We start from the raw sequence: 20991 nt of genomic DNA on the forward strand, positions 1-20991 counted from the left end.
TTTTCACCAACACTGTAAAATGATAGAGTATTTCAGTCATAATTACAAAATATTGCAACTCTAGAAAACAAAATTTGATACACATTACTGTGATATGGCATATGCTGCACTGCAGTATACTCCCTCTATCCTACTCTAATTAAACCATTTTCTTTTTTAGGATGTCCCACTCTAAATGATACATTATAAAAATTGAAACATCACTCTCTTTATTTTTTCTTTCTTTTTTAATTTATTCTCTCTACTTATCTTACAAAACAATACTATGACAGAAGGAGTATATATATTGCTTTCAACAATTAAAATTATCATCGGTATCACACATGTATACTACACATCACATTACAATTTAGGCATAAAAGTAACAAATTTGTAACTGTTGGGGTTTGATGCCCCTTGCACAACGAAAGACTTGTACAAAACAATTAAATCAGACAAGGATTTATTTAACCGATTATGCGATTAATCAATTCACATGTTAAACAGATAATTGCATGCTAGAACGCAAATAATTCATGCTCATAGAAAGTAAATCCTAAACATGAATACTACGGTTTAGAGTTACCGATTTGATTCTCCAAAGAATCGACGATTGCTAGCGCCTTCTCCACGGTGATCTTCAATACTAGACCACGGATCTTCTGACTGGTTCCCGAACTGTATCTCGATATGAGGGTGGGCTGATCTTATCAAAATACTATGATTCGAATAAAGAAGACAGAAAATTCCTCACGGAGGAGGAGCTGAAAATCTCACAGAGGAGAAATTCATAGAAAAAACGTTCCTCTCTATCTTTTAGGAGTGGACACTATTTTCTATTGAAAAGTGATTTCTGTCTCATTTAAGCTCCTATTTATACTAAGTTCATATTGGGCCCAGTCAGAGATCTATGGAAGGTTTTAGATATGGGCTCCCCCAATTAGCTTTTTACTAATTAAATTGAACCCACAGTTTAATACAAGCTTATATTGGAATATTACGAGCAGCCACTACAGAAGTAATATTGAACTCCCCATCCAAATCCGAAATTACAAGTAATCCGGATTTTCGTTATTTATTATTTATTTCCTACGCTTAAGATATAAATGTCCATTAATTAATTTATGTATGCTATGGACTTAATTAATTAATATCTTATTAATTCCAAGAGTGGACTTAACAAGAAACACTTATTTATTATTCATAGAGTAATAAAACTCCAACCGGCCAGTTTTTTGAATAATAAAACCTTGTTCGAGCTCCTCTTGAGGACATTATCAAACGAGACTCACCTCGCGCACGATTCAATATAATAGCAATCCTAGCACCGCTAGATATTAATCACCACTACCCAATATATCAGGATTATTGGGTTGCGAAAAACCCGCACCATTTGACAAGTCAAAGTAGTGCATAATTAATACCGTATGCTCAATGCTAACGTATGTAGATTAAGAAATAGTTATTTATCAAGACCTAGTCTTTCAGTAGATAGCATAAAGACACGTCTTGCTATTAGATCCATTCAGTGCTATACCACACCAACGTCATCTTATTTCAGTAAGGCTTAGAAATAATCGGACTGACATTGCAACCTTTCATGATAGGAGTCTAAGCCTATCTGGGTTGTGAAATTCTTCTTTTTCTTTTGCAAAGCATTGCATAAAACCGACTGTATTACCTTAAAGTGGACGTCGCCCACAACCAGTCTACTAAACAAAAGACTTAGACTTTGTTTGTTTCTTATACATTTAAATGTTTATAAAACATCTTATTAATGCACAAGCAAACACAATGTAATAATATAGTGATTCTATTCGTGCGAAACTGCTCGAATAATACTGAATCGGGTTAAAAGTGGATTATAGAGTTTTACGTATACAAGCAAGATTCTATTCGAGCGAAACTTGCTCGAAACATGCTTTTCAGTATACCAAACCTTACAGTAACAACATTATATATAAAACTGGAATTCCCATATGCACAACATGGGTCTATTGCTTATAACATCCTAATCCAAAATCAAGACCAAATATCTACCCTTAGATTTTAAAATGAGTGGATGAGATTAAATCTTACGAATCTCAATAAATAGTACACAAAATATCAACAAAAGAGTAAGATCGTCATTTTGTTATCATATCATAATTTTCATATTTTTTTTATATTAACATAGTGTATTACAAATATCAACACAATGACATGAGTATTTGTCACGCCCGCATTTTCTAAGGATAGAAAATACGGTTGATCGCGACTAGGGGATGGTCAAAGAAGCGGGGAAGAACAAGATATGTGTGACCAAGCAAAAATATTAACTAAGGATTTAAAACGATAAATACTGTCTCAACAACTAACTTCGAATAATAAGATCCACAGATAAACAATCCGAAGGAAAAGATATAGAAACTAGCGGAAACGTCAAGACAATGAATAATGTCGAGTATGAAGACCCGACAAATCCAACACTACACAAGACATAATTTTCCAACGACTCTGCTCAACATCCTCCACGTCCATCGGCGCTCAATCTGCACATTAAGAAAACAATATGCAGGGTTGAGTACTTGATGCACTCAGTGGACACATGCCAAACTACAGTTTGTCAAGCCATAAACGAGTGATCTTGGGGATTTTAATTAAAAGAACCCAAGTACACTAAAAATATATTTTCCATAAAATTCGGTTGCGCAACCATTTTCCATCCACATCCACCATCACCCCACCATATCTGAACTACATGACAAGGAACGTGGCCACGAACCAAGTCACTAGACCGGCCAACTCCAATGAGATAGCGCACGATCTACTGGGTGTACACCAGTCCGAGCAGGGTTTGCGGCCCTACTGGGACCCGAATTCGTTAACAATACATGGCATAGCCACTTCAGATAGGTTCATTCAAATACAAAACATGGCAAGACAAACATTTTTCACCTCCTTTCACATAGTAAAAATATTTAGGACATAGTCCTTGTTTAAAACGAAAGCCCACCTCACAAGCTTACTCCTCAATCACTTCCTATTCCAACCGCAACCAACGTGCACAAGCTCACCCTTTTCGAAATAACATGATATGCAAAAATTAGACTTTGCAAAATAAATTAGTTAAAAACAATGCATGCATCCTACTTGTGTGTGTGCTCAATTTATCCTTCATCTTTATTATAAAGAAAACCTACTTCTTCAAGATAAATCTCGATCCAACATCAATTCGCAATTTATATAAATTATCGGGGTGAAAAATAATTAACTCCCTAAACAACCAAAAGTCCGACCATCACCAAAAATACTCCCAACCGTCGACCCACTCAAACAAATAGACTAGCCCACTTCTAAACAATTAATGGCCCAATCTAATTATTTAAAACTCAAAGAAGTGGAAATAAAAATACTCCTAGTCCCACAGCAAAAAAGGCAACAAATAATATACTCCCAACCAAACTCAGGTAATACTCCATCATCACTACTTTATTTTAATTATATACTGCCTTAACAATTTTCGTCTTCTAGGCCCTAGCTCCGAATTCGTCTTCTTCACCAATTTGCAATACCAAATTCCTACCAGCAACTCTCTCTCTCTCTAGCTCTCAACCAAAACAGTCTCTCTCTGCCTCTCCACAATTTTCATCTCAATTCCCAGATCAGTAACAGCAAGCTCATCTCCCTCTTTCTCTCTTTCTCTCACAAAACAGAAACAACAGAAAGACTCCCATCTCCCTCGTTCCAAAATCGGCGCCGCCTCAAACCCCCTCCGGTCCGACCAACTCCGCTGCGGTCAAACCGTCACCGCCGTAGCCTGCCGTCGCCACCGCTGCCCTCCGTTCACAGCCAGATGTCACACTGTCTCCCTCGCTCCCTAGTCCAGATACGTTTTCCCTTTCCCCCTTTAATCCTCTATTAAGTTTTCTCACTTGTTTGTTTCAAACATTATAGGGCAGGCAGAAGGTTTTCAAGAATTGGGGTTGAAGAGGAAACAAGAGGACAACTTCTAATAATATTAAAGTTTGCAATTTTTATCAAGAACAAATCATTCCACAATTTCTGGAAATTTAACAAGAGTCTAAGTTCGATTCGTGAACTACTGTGAATGTTTGAATATATCTCATGGAATGCAGGAGATTTCAAAAATTAAGGAGTATACCTTTTGGAAAGTAGCAAATTGCACAAACAGAAGGTAATCACTGCTCTCTCTCTCTCGGCTTCTCCTTCACACTGTAATGTGGAATTATGGAATCAATAAGTATGGAGATTTTATTATTCAATGGAATGAGGAGATATTACCTTTAAGTCGAAGAGATGAAAAGTAACTACAGATTGGAATAATAATGAAGTTGCGTTGTGGGAGAATATATGAGAAGAAGAAGGGGTTTTGGTCGGAGATTTTCAAGGGAGGTGGAGATATGGAAGAAACCGTTGGGTGATGGAATTGGGAGAAATATTTTGACCAAAAATGTGATTGCGGAGTAGAATAATTAATTAATATTCTACTACTATGGAGTAGAATAAAATGCTAGAATAAGAGAGATAAAAGTGATATGCCCAAATATTTGATTTAGAGTATTAATTAAATTGTGGTGTTTTCTTTAAAGTACTTTGGTGTTATTCCAAGTACTTAGACGAACACCCAATTTCCTCATCGATAATTCTCATGTCAAACTCGCCGACTACTTTCACCACACGATTGACCAACAATGATTCAAATCATTTAATATTTCCAAAAGCAACCAAAAAAAACAAGGACGGTATTTTTTTCAAAGATCTCACACTCGTTCTCAACACAAAACTCAACGTAAAAGGTACTAAAAAAAACGGGTGACAAGTACACGAAAATATCAATCCAGTTTTATTGAGATTTCACATGCATTATATTGAGATGTTATATGCATTATATTAAGATTTCATCAAATCATCAACAAATACGAAAACTGAAATAAAAATCATCAAATTTCATCATCCTATCATAATTTTCGTGTTTTTTTATATTAACATAATATATTACAAATATCAACACAATGACATGAGTATTTAAACACAAGTACACGAAAATATCAACCCAGTTTTATTGAGATTTCACATGCATTATATTGAGATTTTACATTTATTATATTGAGATTTTATATGCATTATATTGAGATTTTGTCAAATCATCAACATATACGAAAATTAAAATAAAAATCATCAAATTTCATCATACGAACATTGTCGTGACATATGCAATTGAGATCTCGTTAGAATCCTTATAAAATTACCTTTAATTTGATATATTTTATGCGAAAAAATAATTTAAATTGAGAGAGTTACCTAAATTTAAAGTTTTAGGATACTTTTAATAAGAGGGGAATGACATTAATATCCTTTAATTTTATTTAATAATTATTTAAATTTAAAATATAATATACTTGATATTATATCAACCACTAGATCTCCTAATATATTGGTTAAAAATTGACCTTAACTTTAGATTGCTAATTAGTTAGCAATTGATCACCCCAACATAATAATATAACTACAAATTCCCACAGTGCAAAATAGCAAGTCGTGTGCACTTAGAATACCTTCAAATATTCTATTTCTCATATTCAATGAAGGCGTAGAAATAAATTCATATTATATCTCAAGATTCAATAACAATATTACCTTTTGATCATTGCGTAGCCAGAGCCAGAGTGGTCTTTCCAATAATGCTTATTTAAATTAATAAGCGCGTATAATTTCCAATGTCGGCCATCCCAACAAGTGATTATTGATTACAAATTGATAAGAAAATCCATCCTTTGTTCCATCAAAATGTATACTTGAGAAAATAGGTTGGCCTACTTGAAATTCATCGGGCGTCCCCTCCTCCATGAGATGGTACGAATTCTTTGATGATGATAGAGAGATCGCGGCAGAAGAGAAGAGGATGTGTGAATTGGGGCTTGAAGAGATAAGGGATAGTTTCTTATAAATATTCACGATATTGATTGAAATTGCAGTGGATTAATTAATACACTTGATTTATAACATTTTATAGTAGTAGTTTGAAAATTGCAATTTGTTTTGATTTTTTTAACATGGATGACCATATTTTTCGGTTGACTTGTTTGAAATAATAATAAGCCCTAATCGTTGATGACTTCGTTGATGACTTATTCAAATTGTTATCATCACTAGTATATCCCCAGCACGTTGCGCAGCTCACGAAATTCGTACCAAATCCTATAATCCGTGCGAGATATGAACTAAAGAAATTATTTAATGCACTTCGTGCCAAAAAGTTTTGTATGACAATACATCAATGATTCAATTTTATTAATCCATTCCCGGGGGTGTGATCAATTGCTAACTTTCTTAAGTTGATAATTTGCTAACTCATCAACGCAATGTACTAAAAATGTCAACACAATGACATTAAAATGTCAACACATGATTCTGTTGAAACTTCAATATAATGTGTTGATATTATGTGTTGACATTTTTAGTACACTGCATTGATGAGTTAGCAGAATTAGCAACTTAAATAGTTAGCAATATAACGCACCCCTCCCTTCCCATTCTTCCATTTTTTAAATTTTATTAATGACACCTTTACACAATATTTCTTCCAAATTTGGAGTAGTACTATTCTTTAAATATTAATGATATCTCTTCACAATAAGATTTAAAATATTATGAGTAGTACTACTATTACTTTTTGTCCTAAAAATAAATGATTTAGTCACTTTGAAACTTTATAATATATGAAAATTACTATTAATATACAAAGTACAACGAATTTTTCAAAGATTGTGTTCAATGGTCCGGGCTTTAAATAGATGTTTAATTAAGAGCTAAATAAGAGCCTTTAAAGCCATCTTTTAAGACCTCAATGACCAATCTATCATGAGCCCACTAAAACGAGCGTTTTAACGCGTCCTAGAAGCCATATCTCGATTAGGAAAGAAGTGAAGATGTCGACTCCTTTTTTCGCTCTAAGAGTAGTGAAGTTGAATTCGAGTGAAAAATAGTTAGTTCAGGTAGCTTTAACTATAACCCTTCCTCCCACTAAGAGAAGAGGACTCACTTCAAGAGCGAGGTTTTCAATCCAGGTAACGAATTGAATATAAGTAATTAACGATTAATATTACTTTAATATATCACGATGAAATATGTAATATAAACGTATGACTACAGTCGAATCTCGTTAAAATATGTAATTTTTATTTTGTTTCTTTAATTTTAAAATTTTCAATTTCTTTAATTTCTTTTATGTTTGGAATGCTACAGTCGAATCTCGTTAAAATAATTCTTGTATTCTTAAATCATCTATTTCACATTTTAAAGCTATATGATTGATATTTTCTCTGTTTCTTTATAAAATAAACTTTGCAACAAAATCAATTGTTTATACTAAATATATCATATTAATATTAATTTAGTTTGCTGTTGTGATTTTAATAATTTCATAATTTTAATTCTCCATTATATTTATATCTTTTAAGCTCTCCAATCAAAATCAATAAAACCATAATCAATATATAATAAAGTGATTTGAATTTCATGAAATTTTAATTTTTGATACATTACAATCGAACATCGCTTCATGTTCTTAACTCATCTATTTAATATTTTAGATCTAAATAGTTAATATTTTATATAGAATATTGCATAGCAAAAAGTACATTACACAGTGTTGTTAAATTGTAAACTATGTTGCTAAGTCGGTACTACAACCTAGCTCTATGGATTACTAAACCCTTTGGGGATGAATATAACTTCGATCACTTAGTGAACAATATGCCATTGAGTCGGTGCTACACCCTAGCCCCATGGACTACTAAACCCTTGGAGTGTTGTGCCCAAATCACATTATATTGTCAATCAAATGACATTCATATGATTAGTAAATTTATACTTCAGCCCAGCACGATGCGCATATGATGATATTTATAGTAATTAAATGAGTATGTAATCATGTATTATTGATACATGTGAACTTTAGTACTGTTATATAGTTATATAGTCCTATCAAATTGTTATACCTGTGAACTTTTTGATTGCACACTGGAACTTTCATAAATTCACAGTCACAGTAAAAAGTCTTTAATTACTAATATACTTTAACTTTATTGCGTATAATTACAAAAGACATAAAACTTTTTTCACCAACAACATTTGGTACACTTATTACATTCTTTTTAATCAAAAGGTTAAATTAAGTCATAGTTTCAACTTTCAACTCACTATAAAATTGTTACAGATTGTATAACCAAAAATTAATCATTAAAATGTCGCACACATTTATCTATTTTTCATAGTATTATATCATACTTCATTGATACATATAAACTTCGTATATATAAAAATTTTAAGTTTTGTACATAAATTCAATTTATTACAAAATAAAAAAATTTACAAATTTATTAGTAAAACATTAAATGGGATACATAATTAAGTAAATTGACTTAATCATGGAATATGCGTATAATTATGCGTACAGATGTGGCTATTATGTGGATTATATGTGTAGTTCAATATTAAAAACAAATTTTTCAAATTTATTAATAAAAAATTAAATGCAGTACATAATTAAATTAAGTAAATAGACTTTATAGTGGAATGTGTATAATATGAAATATGGAGATATGGAATATTATGGCGATTACAAAAAAGAAAAGAATATGGAATGCATGATGTAGTTGATATGAAATTTCGTATAATGTAAATTATGATTGATTTAATGTAAAATATTGAAGGCGTATAATGTAAATCGTGACTTATTTAATTTGCAATGAATCAATTATAAACAAAATGCTATATTTTTCTTTTATTATTTCCATCCAGCCCTAAAGGTGAAAAACTTAACTAAATATAGGAAACCATTTTGTTTTTATATAATTGGAAAATTAAATTAAATAGAGAGACTATCTTGTCATATCTTTTAATGCTAGTAATGTTAATTAGTAACAAATTAAGTAATTTAATATATAATCCATAAAACTATAGAATAATATAGTCCATATATACACTATTTTCTCAATTTTGAAATGAAAGATTACATAGAAAATTGTAAGGTTGACAACGTTTTGTAGGGATAAATTTTAGGAATATTTTCCTTTTATATTTATTTAATTATATATATTTTTTAATCACGTAATTAGCTAATTAATTTTATAGTACTACTTAATTATTAATACTATTAAATAATACAAAAGATCAGTTAAAGATAAACATTAACTATTGAAGATAAATATTAAGTTAAAGATAAACATTAAGGGCTCGTTTGATAAGAAAGATGAGATATAACAAGATTTGTTAAATGAGATAAAAATGCGGGCTTCGTGTCAAGATAAGCTCGGATGAAGGTTTTTTCGTTGTTGTTTGGTAGACAAGAAATCATCTAGATTTTGTATTAATAAATCATAATAAATGAGGTAGAAATGCTATCCGACCAAATTTGTGAGATACATATCTTTGTATTTTAAGGAAAAATTTGCGGGCTCGGATGGGCCATAGAGAAAACCACGGGCTGACGTAATAGGTTAACTATGATATCAAACACTTAGAAATAGTCATATAAGTATCTATATCTAGGCATTACTAACTTATCAAACGGGCCCTAACTATTAAAGATAAACATTAAGATTATAGAGGCATAAAAATAAACTGTAAAAGATAGAGTAAATATTAAAGTTCTTAGTTCTATTCACTACTAATATCAGTATTATACACTTCTTTTTCTTTTCTCTGACACTTGTCACTAATTTTGTTATTGTCTCTGTGACTATATGAAGAAGTGCTACATTGTTGCAACATATACAAAAAATAGTATTCTGGGATGAATATAAAAAAACAATTATTGTAGATTACATGCTCGATCGTGTTTCAGATTACCACCCGTTTTTACTTATATAATAAATATAAAAAAAATAATCGACAAACATATCATATTGAAATCATATTTAAAATATAGTTGATTAAATCATTCCATTATATTGTTTTCCTAATTTTAAAAATTCAAGATTACCAATTTAATTTTAATTTCTAATTAAAAATTCATGGCTCAACGAACAAAGTCAATACTCATTGATAAATATAAAATAATGATTATAAGAGTACATATTTAAACATATTTTATACTATTGCCAATTATATTATAAGAACAAAATCAATACTCTATTCTTGGGATAATTTTGATATACTAAAAATCATATCGGAAATATGATCGATTAATCTATCATTTAGATTTTTTATTTTAAAGATCGAATGAGAGAAATTTAATTTCAAATTTTTAAGTTCATGATTACCCTGATGGAACCAAAACCTATATATAATTATAAAAAATAATGACTATGTTTATAATAAAATAAAGAGTGCTATTAATGATCATGGTCACACTAATAATAACTATAGGTTACAATAAAATAAAGAGTGCTATTAATTAAACTTTAGGGAAATTAGAAGTTAATATCAAATAATTTAATTTGGGCTTATTAAAGGTTAGAATAAATAAATAGATGAAAGCCATAATTTAAGGATCTTATTGAAGCTTATTACAACTATACAATGAAATATAGGTAATTAATTGTAGGTATAGTTACTGATATTTTAAATAATCTATAACTAATAGTCTGATATATTGAATAATTACTAAAAATTAGTATTTTCTTATGATAGATGGTAAAAAGAAAATATAATTTTTGAAAATGCGAGAAACACACGTTCTTAACTCATCTATTTAATATTTTAAATCTATATAGTTAATATTTTTATATTTCATATAGAATATTACGTAGAAAAAAGTATATTGCACAATGTTGTTAAATTGTAAACTATGTTACTAAGTCGGTACTACAACCTAACCCTATGGATTACTAAACCCTTTGGAGATGGATTTAACTTCGCTCACTTAGCAAACGCTATTTTATTGAGTCGATACTATACCCTAACCTCATGTACTACTAAACCCTTGGAGTGTTGGATTTACACTTCAACCCCGGCGCGATGCGCAACTGACGATATTTTTAGTAATCAAATAAGTACATAATCATGTATTATTGATACATGTGAACTTTAAGAATCGAATCGTTATATGCTCCATCCGTCTAATGAAATATTGTCCATATATTCAATCCCAGCGCGATGCACTATTTTATTAATTGAATAAGTATATAATTAAGTGTCACGACCGTAGTTAGCTAAGGATAGCATAACCCGGTTTATCGCGACTAAGGAGGGATTATAAGAAGCGGGAATAGAAATTAGGGGAGGTTAAGGTCAAGACATAGAATACACACAAATTATAATAATAAAGGATATTACTTAGCAAAATATACTCGATCAAGGGGACTCGAGAGACTGTTCTTACAAGTTCGACTTATACGAGTTTAGAAATTTAATAATAAGCGAGGCCTTATTAATGGCACAGCGGAAGCAAAAGAACGCGGTTCATGTGTGGAGACATGAACCTCCGAGAGTTTTATTCTTATATAGCTACTAGTCTGCCCTCCACAGCACTTGATCCACCCTTCCACGATCAACCTGCATATTTAGAAATATATGCAGGGCTGAGTACGAAGGTACTCAATGAACACATTACCGAAAAATACACATATACATTTAAAAAAAATATATTGCCAAGCCATTACCACAGTAACACTCAGGGGTTTTATTGAAAAGACCTGAGCTTACTAAAATATTCACATTGGGCCCTTTTTCCTGTACTTAGCCATATCTGATCATCTTGTGCCGCTGAGATGGTGATCTCATACGGTCACCTTCCCTGCCCAACAGGACAGAGGTATCCTTGTGCCGGGAAGGTGGCCACCTTCCACGGTCACCTTCTCTGCCGTCCGTTCACGGCCAGAGGTATCCCGTGTACACTAGTCCGAGCGGGGACACCACCCTCACTGGGACCCGAATTCGACTTATATATATATATCATCATTCATAATTCACTTGGCCTTAGCCAACAGATAGGCATCATACACAAAACATTTATGGCGAGACAATATCAATAAAATCACGAACATGTGTTCGAGTTTTCACAAAATATAATTTGTATTTTTAGTATAAGAAAGCTCACCTTGATCGCCTAGTTTTCCTTACTTGACTCTTTCGTTCCGATTCTACTTGCGAACGTACCCTTTTAAAATATCACAAATGGGAAAGTACTATTTTAGTCTTAAAAGTATTCTAATTAAATTAGAGAACATGTCTCGAGCTTAATCTCTAAAAAAATACTAATACTAATAATAATAATAATTATTATTATTATTATCTTTATCAATATTTCTAAAAAGCTTGTTTTATTTAGTATTGCTTCCTTTGCGATTCCCGTGTTCCGACGGAATAACTAAAATTCATGCAAAACTATAGTAATTCGTTTATCTTACTAAATCATTTTAGCTTGGGCCCATAAGTAATTAAATTCAAATTTGGCAATTCTTTAATTACTTTCTACATTACTTTTACAACATCAATTAAAGGAACCCAATTATATTATTTCAAGCAGTTGGGCTCAAATTAATTTGTATGGTCCATCTAATTAATTTAGGAGCCCAATTAAAGGAAACCCACATTCAAAGTCCCTAGCCTTCTTCTTCCTCCCTCATTCATCTAGGAGAAAGAACTCTCCCTCTCTCTCTCCGCCTTGTTACTGCCGCCGCCCAGCTCCAGCCCCGCCGTCCTCCTCCGCCTCCGACGGCGCCACTCTCCTCTTCCTCATCTCTCCCTCCCTTCTCTCTTTCTCTTTCCACAGATCTCTGCAGACCTCCGTGTCCCCCCACTCCCCCGTCGTCGACCTCAGGCCCGCCGTCGCGCCACCGCCACCACGGTTCTGCCCCAGCCGCCGACGCCGACCCCCTTCCGGATCTGCCGTGGCTGAGAACACGGCGGCTCGCCGCGGCGGCCTCCCCCTCTTCCTCTCTCGGTTCTCCTCCCTTCACCGCCGGCATGCACTACCTCCGCCGCCGACGCCGTTCTCCAACAGATAGGGATCAACCTTCTTTTGTTCATCTATTTTCCCTCTCTCTCCCTTTTACTTTATCAAGATTTTAATTTTTATTTTATTTATTTATTTATTTATTTATTTTTGATGATGAAACTTGAAATTTCCAAAATTTCAGATTTTAAGAATGAAAACAGTGACGATTTTCGGAGTGTGGGCTGTTGATTGTCGGCGACGGAGTGCCGAGGTTGCTGTCGGAAGTCTCTCCGACAAATTCCTATGTTATTCAAGCTAAGTTCTTAGTACCCCTTAAAGTCTGCCATTTCTAAGTTCTTGAGAGGCTATAGCAACTAAGTTCTTGAGATGCTAAATTTACATATACGCAATTCCATTAGATACTAATTTGGCATTTTGGACAGAGGTTGCTTTATACCTATATGCAGCATGTTGGATACTAAATTTGTGTCTTGAGCAGAAGCGTATTTGCCTATATGTGAAATATTCATGGATGCTAAATTGGTGTTTGGGGCAGTGGCTATGTTGTTCTTATGTGTCATGTTGAGAAAGTGGGAGAGAAAAGTAAGGTTGTTGGTGCTCATTTAGACAGTTTTTACGATAGGTTTATATTAAGAGAGAGGGGTCTTGTAGTTTTTACCTTGAAAGGTACTAGGTGGGGCTTTTGCTCCTGCAAAGGTTGTCCTCTTCCTTAGTTCCCTTCGTATGTATATTTATGTATATTGTCAGAATCTCTGGTTGGGTAGGTGATAGAAAACGAAAGGTTGCTATTGAAAGCTTACCTACCTTTGTGTAAAGCTCTTTACTTGTCTGAAATCTCCACACTTTACTATCCTTGTCCTTTGTATACTGTTATAAGTGGTTAGTGAGTTGAGTTTCTCCTAAAAGAGTGGTGTTGTAAGGGTTTCTAGCTATTTATATGGACTGCTTAAAGTAGTCACTTGCTAGACAATGTATTAAATGCAGCTGATCCTTCTGGCACCAAATATCCCTTTGCAGAGATATTCATCATTACTGAGTAAAATATCCTATGTGGAAATTATAAAAAAAAGAGAAGGGAGAATATAGACCATTGGTTTGGTCTGTCCTTCATTAAATGCCTCTGAGCATAGAATCCTTACAGATATGAGACGTTTCATTTATCTCAGGAGGCTTATATATTTGAATTGCTTAATATGATTAAAAGTTATACGTGTGACATGTTTCTTTCTCCTCTTTTTTTTTTTTTTTTTAGGAATTAATTCTATTTGGAGAGATATTGCCATCGTGCGACGACGGACATTCCCTATAACAATTTGGATTGTTGAGATGGCGCTTTCGGAGTTTGAGCGTCATTTATTGTAATAGATTAGATTTGTGAAATTGGACCTTTGTCGGATGTATCAGATATTAGTTTTGGTTTTGAGATCTTATTTCTTTATTTGTTATACCCATTTATGTGTGTGTATATATATATATATATATATATATATATTATTTACTACCTACTCAACGTCAAAATAAACAATAATGAAATTCTATCGTGATCCGGATTTAATCACAAAGTCATTTATATAAATAATTAAGCCAATACTGGTATTTTTAATAATAATGTCTTAGCGGGTTGTTACATACTATCCCCCTTAAAAGAAATTTCGTCCCGAAATTTAAGAATTACTTAGGAAAAAGCTCGGGATATTTTTCCTTCATCTTCTCTTCCAGCTCCCAGGTTGCCTCCTCCTGTCCGTGATTTTTCCACAAAACTTTCACCGTAGAAATCGATTTATTTCGGAGTTGTTGCACCTTCCTATCCAGTATTGCCACCGGCTTTTCTTCATAACTCAGGTCGGGTTCCAGAGCGATTTCTTCGTGATGAATCACATGTTTTGGGTCGAACACGTACTTTCGAAGTTGGGAGACGTGGAATACGTTGTGTACGTTTCCGAAGTTGGGCGGTAGTGCTAAACGATATGCTACTGGGCCCACTTCCTCCAGAATTTCATAGGGTCCAATGAATCGTGGTTTTAGCTTACCCTTGAGTCCAAATCTTGTTACCCCTTTGGTTGGAGATACTTTCAAGAAGACCTTCTCTCCAACGTTAAATTTCAGATCGGTTCGACGTTCGTCGGCATAGGATTTTTGCCGGTCTTGCGCCTCCTTGATCCGACTTCGGATTTGTCTCACGATCTCAATCATCTCCGCCACTGATTCTGGGCCCAATACTTTTCTCTCCCCTACTTCGTCCCAATAGAGAGGAGACCTGCATTTTCTTCCATATAGTGCCTCGTACGGCGCCATGTCGATGGTGGCTTGATAACTATTATTATAGGCAAACTCTATCAGGGGCAAGATGGACTCCCAGCTTTCTCCTCTATCGAGTACGACAGCCCTCAACATATCTTCCAGGGTTTGAATTGTCCTCTCAGATTGTCCGTCGGTCTGGGGGTGAAATGCAGTGCTGAAATTTAATTTCGTTCCCAATTCCCTTTGCATGCTCTGCCAGATCCTGGATGTAAGTTTCGAGTCCCGATCTGACGTGATGGACACAGGTACTCCATGCAGACGCACGATTTCTCGAATATATAATTGGGCTAGTTTCTCTGATCCATATGTGATGGGGATAGGAATAAAATGGGCACTCTTCGTAAGTCGATCAATGATTACCCAAATGGCAGTATTTCCGCGCTTGGTTTTAGGCAGGCCTGTTACGAAATCCATAGTGATGTGTTCCCACTTCCATTCGGGAATCTCCAAGGGTTGTAATTTCCCGTAAGGCCGTTGGTGCAATGCCTTGACCTGTTGGCAAGTCAAACATCTTTCGACAAATGATGCGATGCTTCTCTTCATGCCATCCCACCAAAATTTCCTCTTCAGATCCTGGTACATTTTTGTGCTTCCGGGGTGTGCGGTATACGGGGTATCGTGTGCCTCACTCAATATTTCGTTTCTTAGATCCGAGTTGGCCGGTACGCACAGCCTTCCTTCAAAAGTAAGGGCGTTGTCTGCCTCTTCCTTGTAATTGCTTTGCTCACCGGTTCGCACTTTCATTCGTATTTTCTCCAGAGCCTCATCATCTCTTTGTGCGTCAACTATTCGTTTTCTCAGATCGGGTTCTAGTACCAAAGTGGCGATCCTTGCTTCCACCGTTTCTGGTGCGTGCACTATCTCTATCCTCATTCTGGTGAATTCCCGTATCAGTGCTTCCTCTTGGATGGCCAAGCCCGCCAGTTGTTGAGATTTTCGACTCAGCGCATCGGCTACCACATTGGCTTTGCCAGGGTGGTAATTTATGCTGCAATCATAATCTTTTACCAGCTCGAGCCATCTCCTCTGTCGCATGTTCAGGTCCTTTTGTTCGAAAAAGTACTTTAGGCTCTTGTGGTCAGTGAAAATCTCGCACTTAACTCCATATAGGTGGTGCCTCCAAATCTTCAGTGCATGGACTACAGCTGCCAATTCCAGGTCGTGGGTTGGGTAATTCAGTTCGTGGGGTCGGAGTTGTCTTGAAGCATAAGCTATTACCTTCCCGTCCTGCATTAGGACACACCCGAGTCCATTTTTTGAAGCATCAGTGTAGACTACGTAACATGTTCCGGGTTCTGGCACTGCCAACACGGGTGCGGTGGTTAGTTTCTCCTTTAGCAGTTGGAAACTAGTTTCGCATTCCGGGGTCCATACAAACTTGATGCCCTTTTTGAGTTGTTGTGTCATCGGCCTTGCAATCTTTGAGAATCCTTCGATGAATCTTCTATAGTAACCGGCCAGACCTAGGAAACTCCGAATTTCGTTTGGGCTGGTTGGCGATTTCCAGTTTTGCACGGCTTCCACCTTTGCTGGATCTGCCCGGATTCCTTCCGCTGTTACTATGTGCCCAAGGAAGTTAACTTCATTGAGCCAGAATTCGCACTTGCTGAATTTAGCATAGAGCTTTTCGATCCTCAACGTCTCGAGGGTGGTTCTCAGGTGCTCCGCGTGTTCTGTTCTGTTCTTCGAGTAGATAAGGACGTCGTCTATAAAGACCAGAATGAATTTGTCGAGATATGGGTGGAATATGCGATTCATCAAATCCATGAACACCGCAGGGGCATTGGTCAATCCAAAAGGCATTACTACAAATTCATAGTGACCATACCTGGTGCGAAAAGCTGTCTTAGGTATGTCTTCAGAACGGATTTTTAGTTGGTGGTACCCGGACCTTAAATCAATCTTAGAAAATACACTGGCTCCTTTAAGCTGGTCAAATAAATCATCTATCCTTGGCAGTGGGTATTTATTCTTGAGTGTCACCTTGTTCAGTTCTCGGTAATCTATGCACATCCTCAAGGTTCCATCTTTCTTCTTAACGAATAGCACAGGAGCTCCCCATGGCGACACACTGGGTCTGATGAAACCCAGGTCTAAGAGTTCTTGCAATTGTAGTTTGAGTTCTCCCAGTTCCTTTGGTGCCATTCGGTACGGTGCTTTGGATATTGGCGCAGCCCCTGGTTCTAAATCAATGGTGAACTCCAGCTGTCTGTCTGGGGGCAGCCCCGGCAGTGTGTCCGGAAACACATCTGGAAATTCTCGCACAATCTCCACATCCTCAATCTTCTTTTCTTCCTTCTGCTCATCGCTCAAGTAGACGAGATAGGCGGGACATCCTTTTCTAACCAGTGCGGCTGCTTGTAAGACTGAAATTATGGATTTTCGCTTGTTCATCGTGATTCCGTGGAAATAAACTTGCCCTTCTCCTGAAGTTTGAAAAGAAATCTGCCTTTCATTGCACTTGATGGTGGCGTGGTTCTTGGCCAACCATTCCATTCCTAGTATAATATCGACATCTTCCATTTTCATTACTCCCAAATTATTAGCGACAACCTTACATTCTCCAAGCAAAATTTCTAGGTTCGAGCATCTTTGTGTTATTTCTATAATTCCCCCTACTGGTGAGGACACCGTTATTCTAGGTTCCGCTGGTTCTGTTGTGAGTTCTAAGGTGTCTACACACGAGGTTGATATGAAGGAGTGCGAAGCACCAGTATCAAATAGTAGAACAACGGGTACGTTCAGTAGGGTGCCCATACCTGCCAGATTCTCATGGTTGTTGTTTCGCTGGTTTCGTCCCAATGCATACGCCCTGGCCTGTGTTGGGAGGCTCTGTCGTTGTGGATGCGGGGCCTGGTGCGGGTTGTTTTGAGTATTTGCCTGTAGAGCTCGCAGGTGTTGACGTTGTGCTGGTGGGTTAGTTGGTGCACTCCTTCCTTGCGGTCCACTACGACAATTCCTGGCGATGTGGCCATTCTTTCCACACGTATAACAAGTCATCTCTCCGGCCCTGCAGATTCCGCTGTGAGGTTTGTTACATTTGGGACAAAGATTGGGTCTTGGCTGAGTGTATCCTGTCGGGTTGAAAAGAGGCTGCCTTGCAAAGTTTTGAGGGCGGGGTGGTCCGTGCCATGGCCTCTTTTGTCCCCACTGGTTCTGGTTCCCTTCCCACTTTCTCTTGTCCCTTGGGGCTTGGGTCGTGGTCTGCAGTGGCATATTTGTGGGGTTGGGTGTAGGTTTTTCCTTAGGCAATGCAGCTTCGATATCCAGTGCCAGTTTCAGAGCTTCAGAATATGGTAGTATGCCACGACTGGCCAATGCTACTCTTATTTCGTGCCTCAAGCCAGCACAAAATTTTTCGGACATCTTTTCATCGGTATCCACCTGATCAGCTCCATATCTAGACATGTCAAAGAAGGCGCGATCATATTCCGTCACCGACATACGTCCCTGTTTCAAATTGTAGAACTCCGTTTCCTTCTGCTTTTTATAGCTCTTGGGGATGTACTTGTCGTAAATTCCTGTCTTGAACTGCTCCCAAGTTAGGTTCTCTAGCTGATGCAAGGTCATTGTCTTCTTGCGGGCCTCCCACCAGTAATCTGCTGACCCAGTCATTTGGAGTGAAGCACAAATCAAACGCTCCTGGTCTGTGCACTGCAGTAAGTCAAATAGGCGCTCTAGCGTACGTATCCACGCTTCTGCTTCTGCGGGGTCGCCTCTTCCGTCAAAAGTTGGCGGGTTCTTCTTCAGAAAAGTGTTCACAATCGTCCTATCCACCGTTGGGGCAGGTGGAGGCGAAGGTGATAGAGGTGGAGATGGGGGCGGGGTGTCTGCTTGCGGTTCTTCGACCTCGGGTCGCGGCCCTCTATCGCAACCCCTTCCTCTCCCTCTTCCTCGGGGTCGTCCAGCTATCCTTGGCGCCATTCTATATCAATAAAGCATTTCTTTTAAAGTTACTATTGTCGGAAAGATTAAAGATTGAGAAGTAAAAGAACTTTATTTTACACCAACAATTATCACAAGTTTCTACTAAAGACAGGAAGTAGCAACAAACATATGTATATATATATACAAGAGTGTATGTACAGGGAAAATTTGCCTCACAGAGGACTTTCGTACAACCATTCTTGGCGTCGCAAAATATTACATTCGTTACTAAACAAATGCTAGTCAAAATAGGTCAAGCCACGGAGCACTCACACGAATACTTCCGTGATGTCAAAATACTACAGCCAGTCATAACATAAACCAGAACAGTCTCATAACGGATCCGTTTCTGGTGTACACACATATACATATATATACATAAACATCCCATCACTAATCATAATGTCTAGGTGGTACTCTCTGCGGTCTCTAGCTCCTCCTCCTCGGGCTCCTCCTCGTCTGAGCTCTCGTCGATGTTGAAGGCGGACTCCATAGTGGTACCTGGCGCATGTGGCCCTCGAGTGATGACTCCCCAATGGCGTCTAGCCCACGCACGGGGCCTACGCTCCCATGGTGTGGGCTCCTGGCGAGTAGGAGGAGCTGTCCCTCCCGGCAGTGTCTCTGGGCGAGTCTCGGTAGGGAGTGGCAGTGGCTGTAGACGACCGGTGCCCATAACGACCTTCGGCTCGTCCTCCTCCATCTCCGAAGAAGAAATGAGGGCCTTGCCCCTCCTCCTCCTCTCAGCAGCAACTGCTCGTAGCCCCCTGGCCTCAGAGTCGGTCGCCGATGTCCCGGCTAGGCTCGGTGACGAGGAGCTGACGTGGTAGAGATCATCCTCATCCACAGGGGGACGAGATGGCCCTGCCTCGAAATCCCCGCGAGTCCGACGTCCTAGTAGGGAAGTCGGCGAAAGAGGGAATAGGTCCTCGGGCTGTGGAGGAGCTGACTGTGGGGCAGCTGGCGGTGAAGCAACTGGCTCTGGCGGTGGTACCGGCTGCAGGAAAACTCCGGGGAATCCTACAGCTGCCAGATCTCCCGGGCGTACATATGGCCCCCTCGGTGCCTGCCCGTGCAGAATGAAGCATAGGTGAAGCTCTCCGATGAACTCCGGAAAGTTCCCCACAATGTCAAAGAACGGGGGCACAGGGAATAGGTAGTAACGTGTGAGGTCAAGGGCATAACCTACCCAATCAGAGGGCAGGAGCCTGATAAGTCGCTGAATACCATCGAAGTGTGAGACCCCGATGGAGTAGGCCCTCTCCCAGAGCCATCGAAAGTGCGCCAGGAATAGCCCGAGATCGTCACCCTCAAACATCACAAAGGTGAGGTACTCGAACAAAATATCTGACATCGTGGGATACACCATCTACAAATAATGTGTGTCGATCAGATCTTCTTATCCTCATACATAAATATGCGTATAAAGCGTAAGAAAGTAAACGTGATGCAATGCATATGCTAAGTCACTACGAGTCGCGCCCTCACTATGTCATAATTAAGCACTAGAAGGAGTCCTAAAAGGTCAGTTATGTATCACATCTTACATGCTCACTATCGTTCGAGAATTCTAGTGATAAAGTTCTTGGTGTCGTTTGCCTAGCTTAGGAAAGCGTTGGCAACATACTTTTTTGTTCTACCAAGGCCAAATATAATATTCAATATACAAATCTGTAAACAATATATAAATAACTTACCTTTGCCTGGTTGAGCGTGTTGGGGTGGGTGCTGGGAGTCTCTCTCTTGTTAGACGAGAAGTCTAGCGGAACAATGCTAGACTAGAGATTATTGGAAAAAAGACTCTCGGGTTCAGAGCATGAAAACCTGGCTCTGATACCACTCTGTCACGACCGTAGTTAGCTAAGGATAGCATAACCCGG

General features: G+C 37.4%; 1 protein-coding gene and 1 long non-coding RNA gene across 2 annotated transcripts; both read right to left on the bottom strand.

Moving 5' to 3' along the window:
- Window positions 1-2304: 2304 nt before the first annotated feature.
- Window positions 2305-4440, bottom strand: LOC125219440 (uncharacterized). The gene is made up of 4 exons (XR_007176132.2): window positions 4264-4440; window positions 4124-4194; window positions 2975-3036; window positions 2305-2510 (listed from the first exon to the last, which is right to left on the bottom strand). It is a non-coding gene; the product is annotated as an uncharacterized LOC125219440 (long non-coding RNA).
- Window positions 4441-19520: 15080 nt separating this feature from the next.
- Window positions 19521-20429, bottom strand: LOC148932783 (uncharacterized). Its single transcript, XM_089065224.1, has one exon. It carries the CDS (start codon window positions 20427-20429, stop codon window positions 19521-19523), a length of 909 nt encoding a protein of 302 aa, XP_088921350.1.
- Window positions 20430-20991: the final 562 nt, after the last annotated feature.

The sequence above is a fragment of the Salvia hispanica genome, chromosome 2 (genome assembly GCF_029641045.1).
Source record: "Salvia hispanica isolate PSC_SH4W2 chromosome 2, Shi_PSC_v1, whole genome shotgun sequence".
NCBI classification, from domain to species: domain Eukaryota; kingdom Viridiplantae; phylum Streptophyta; class Magnoliopsida; order Lamiales; family Lamiaceae; genus Salvia; species Salvia hispanica.

Coding starts and splice junctions, on each gene's coding strand:
- LOC148932783 (XM_089065224.1), bottom strand. CDS start 20,429: ATGTTTGAGGGTGACGATCTCGGGCTATTCCTGGCGCACTTTCGATGG.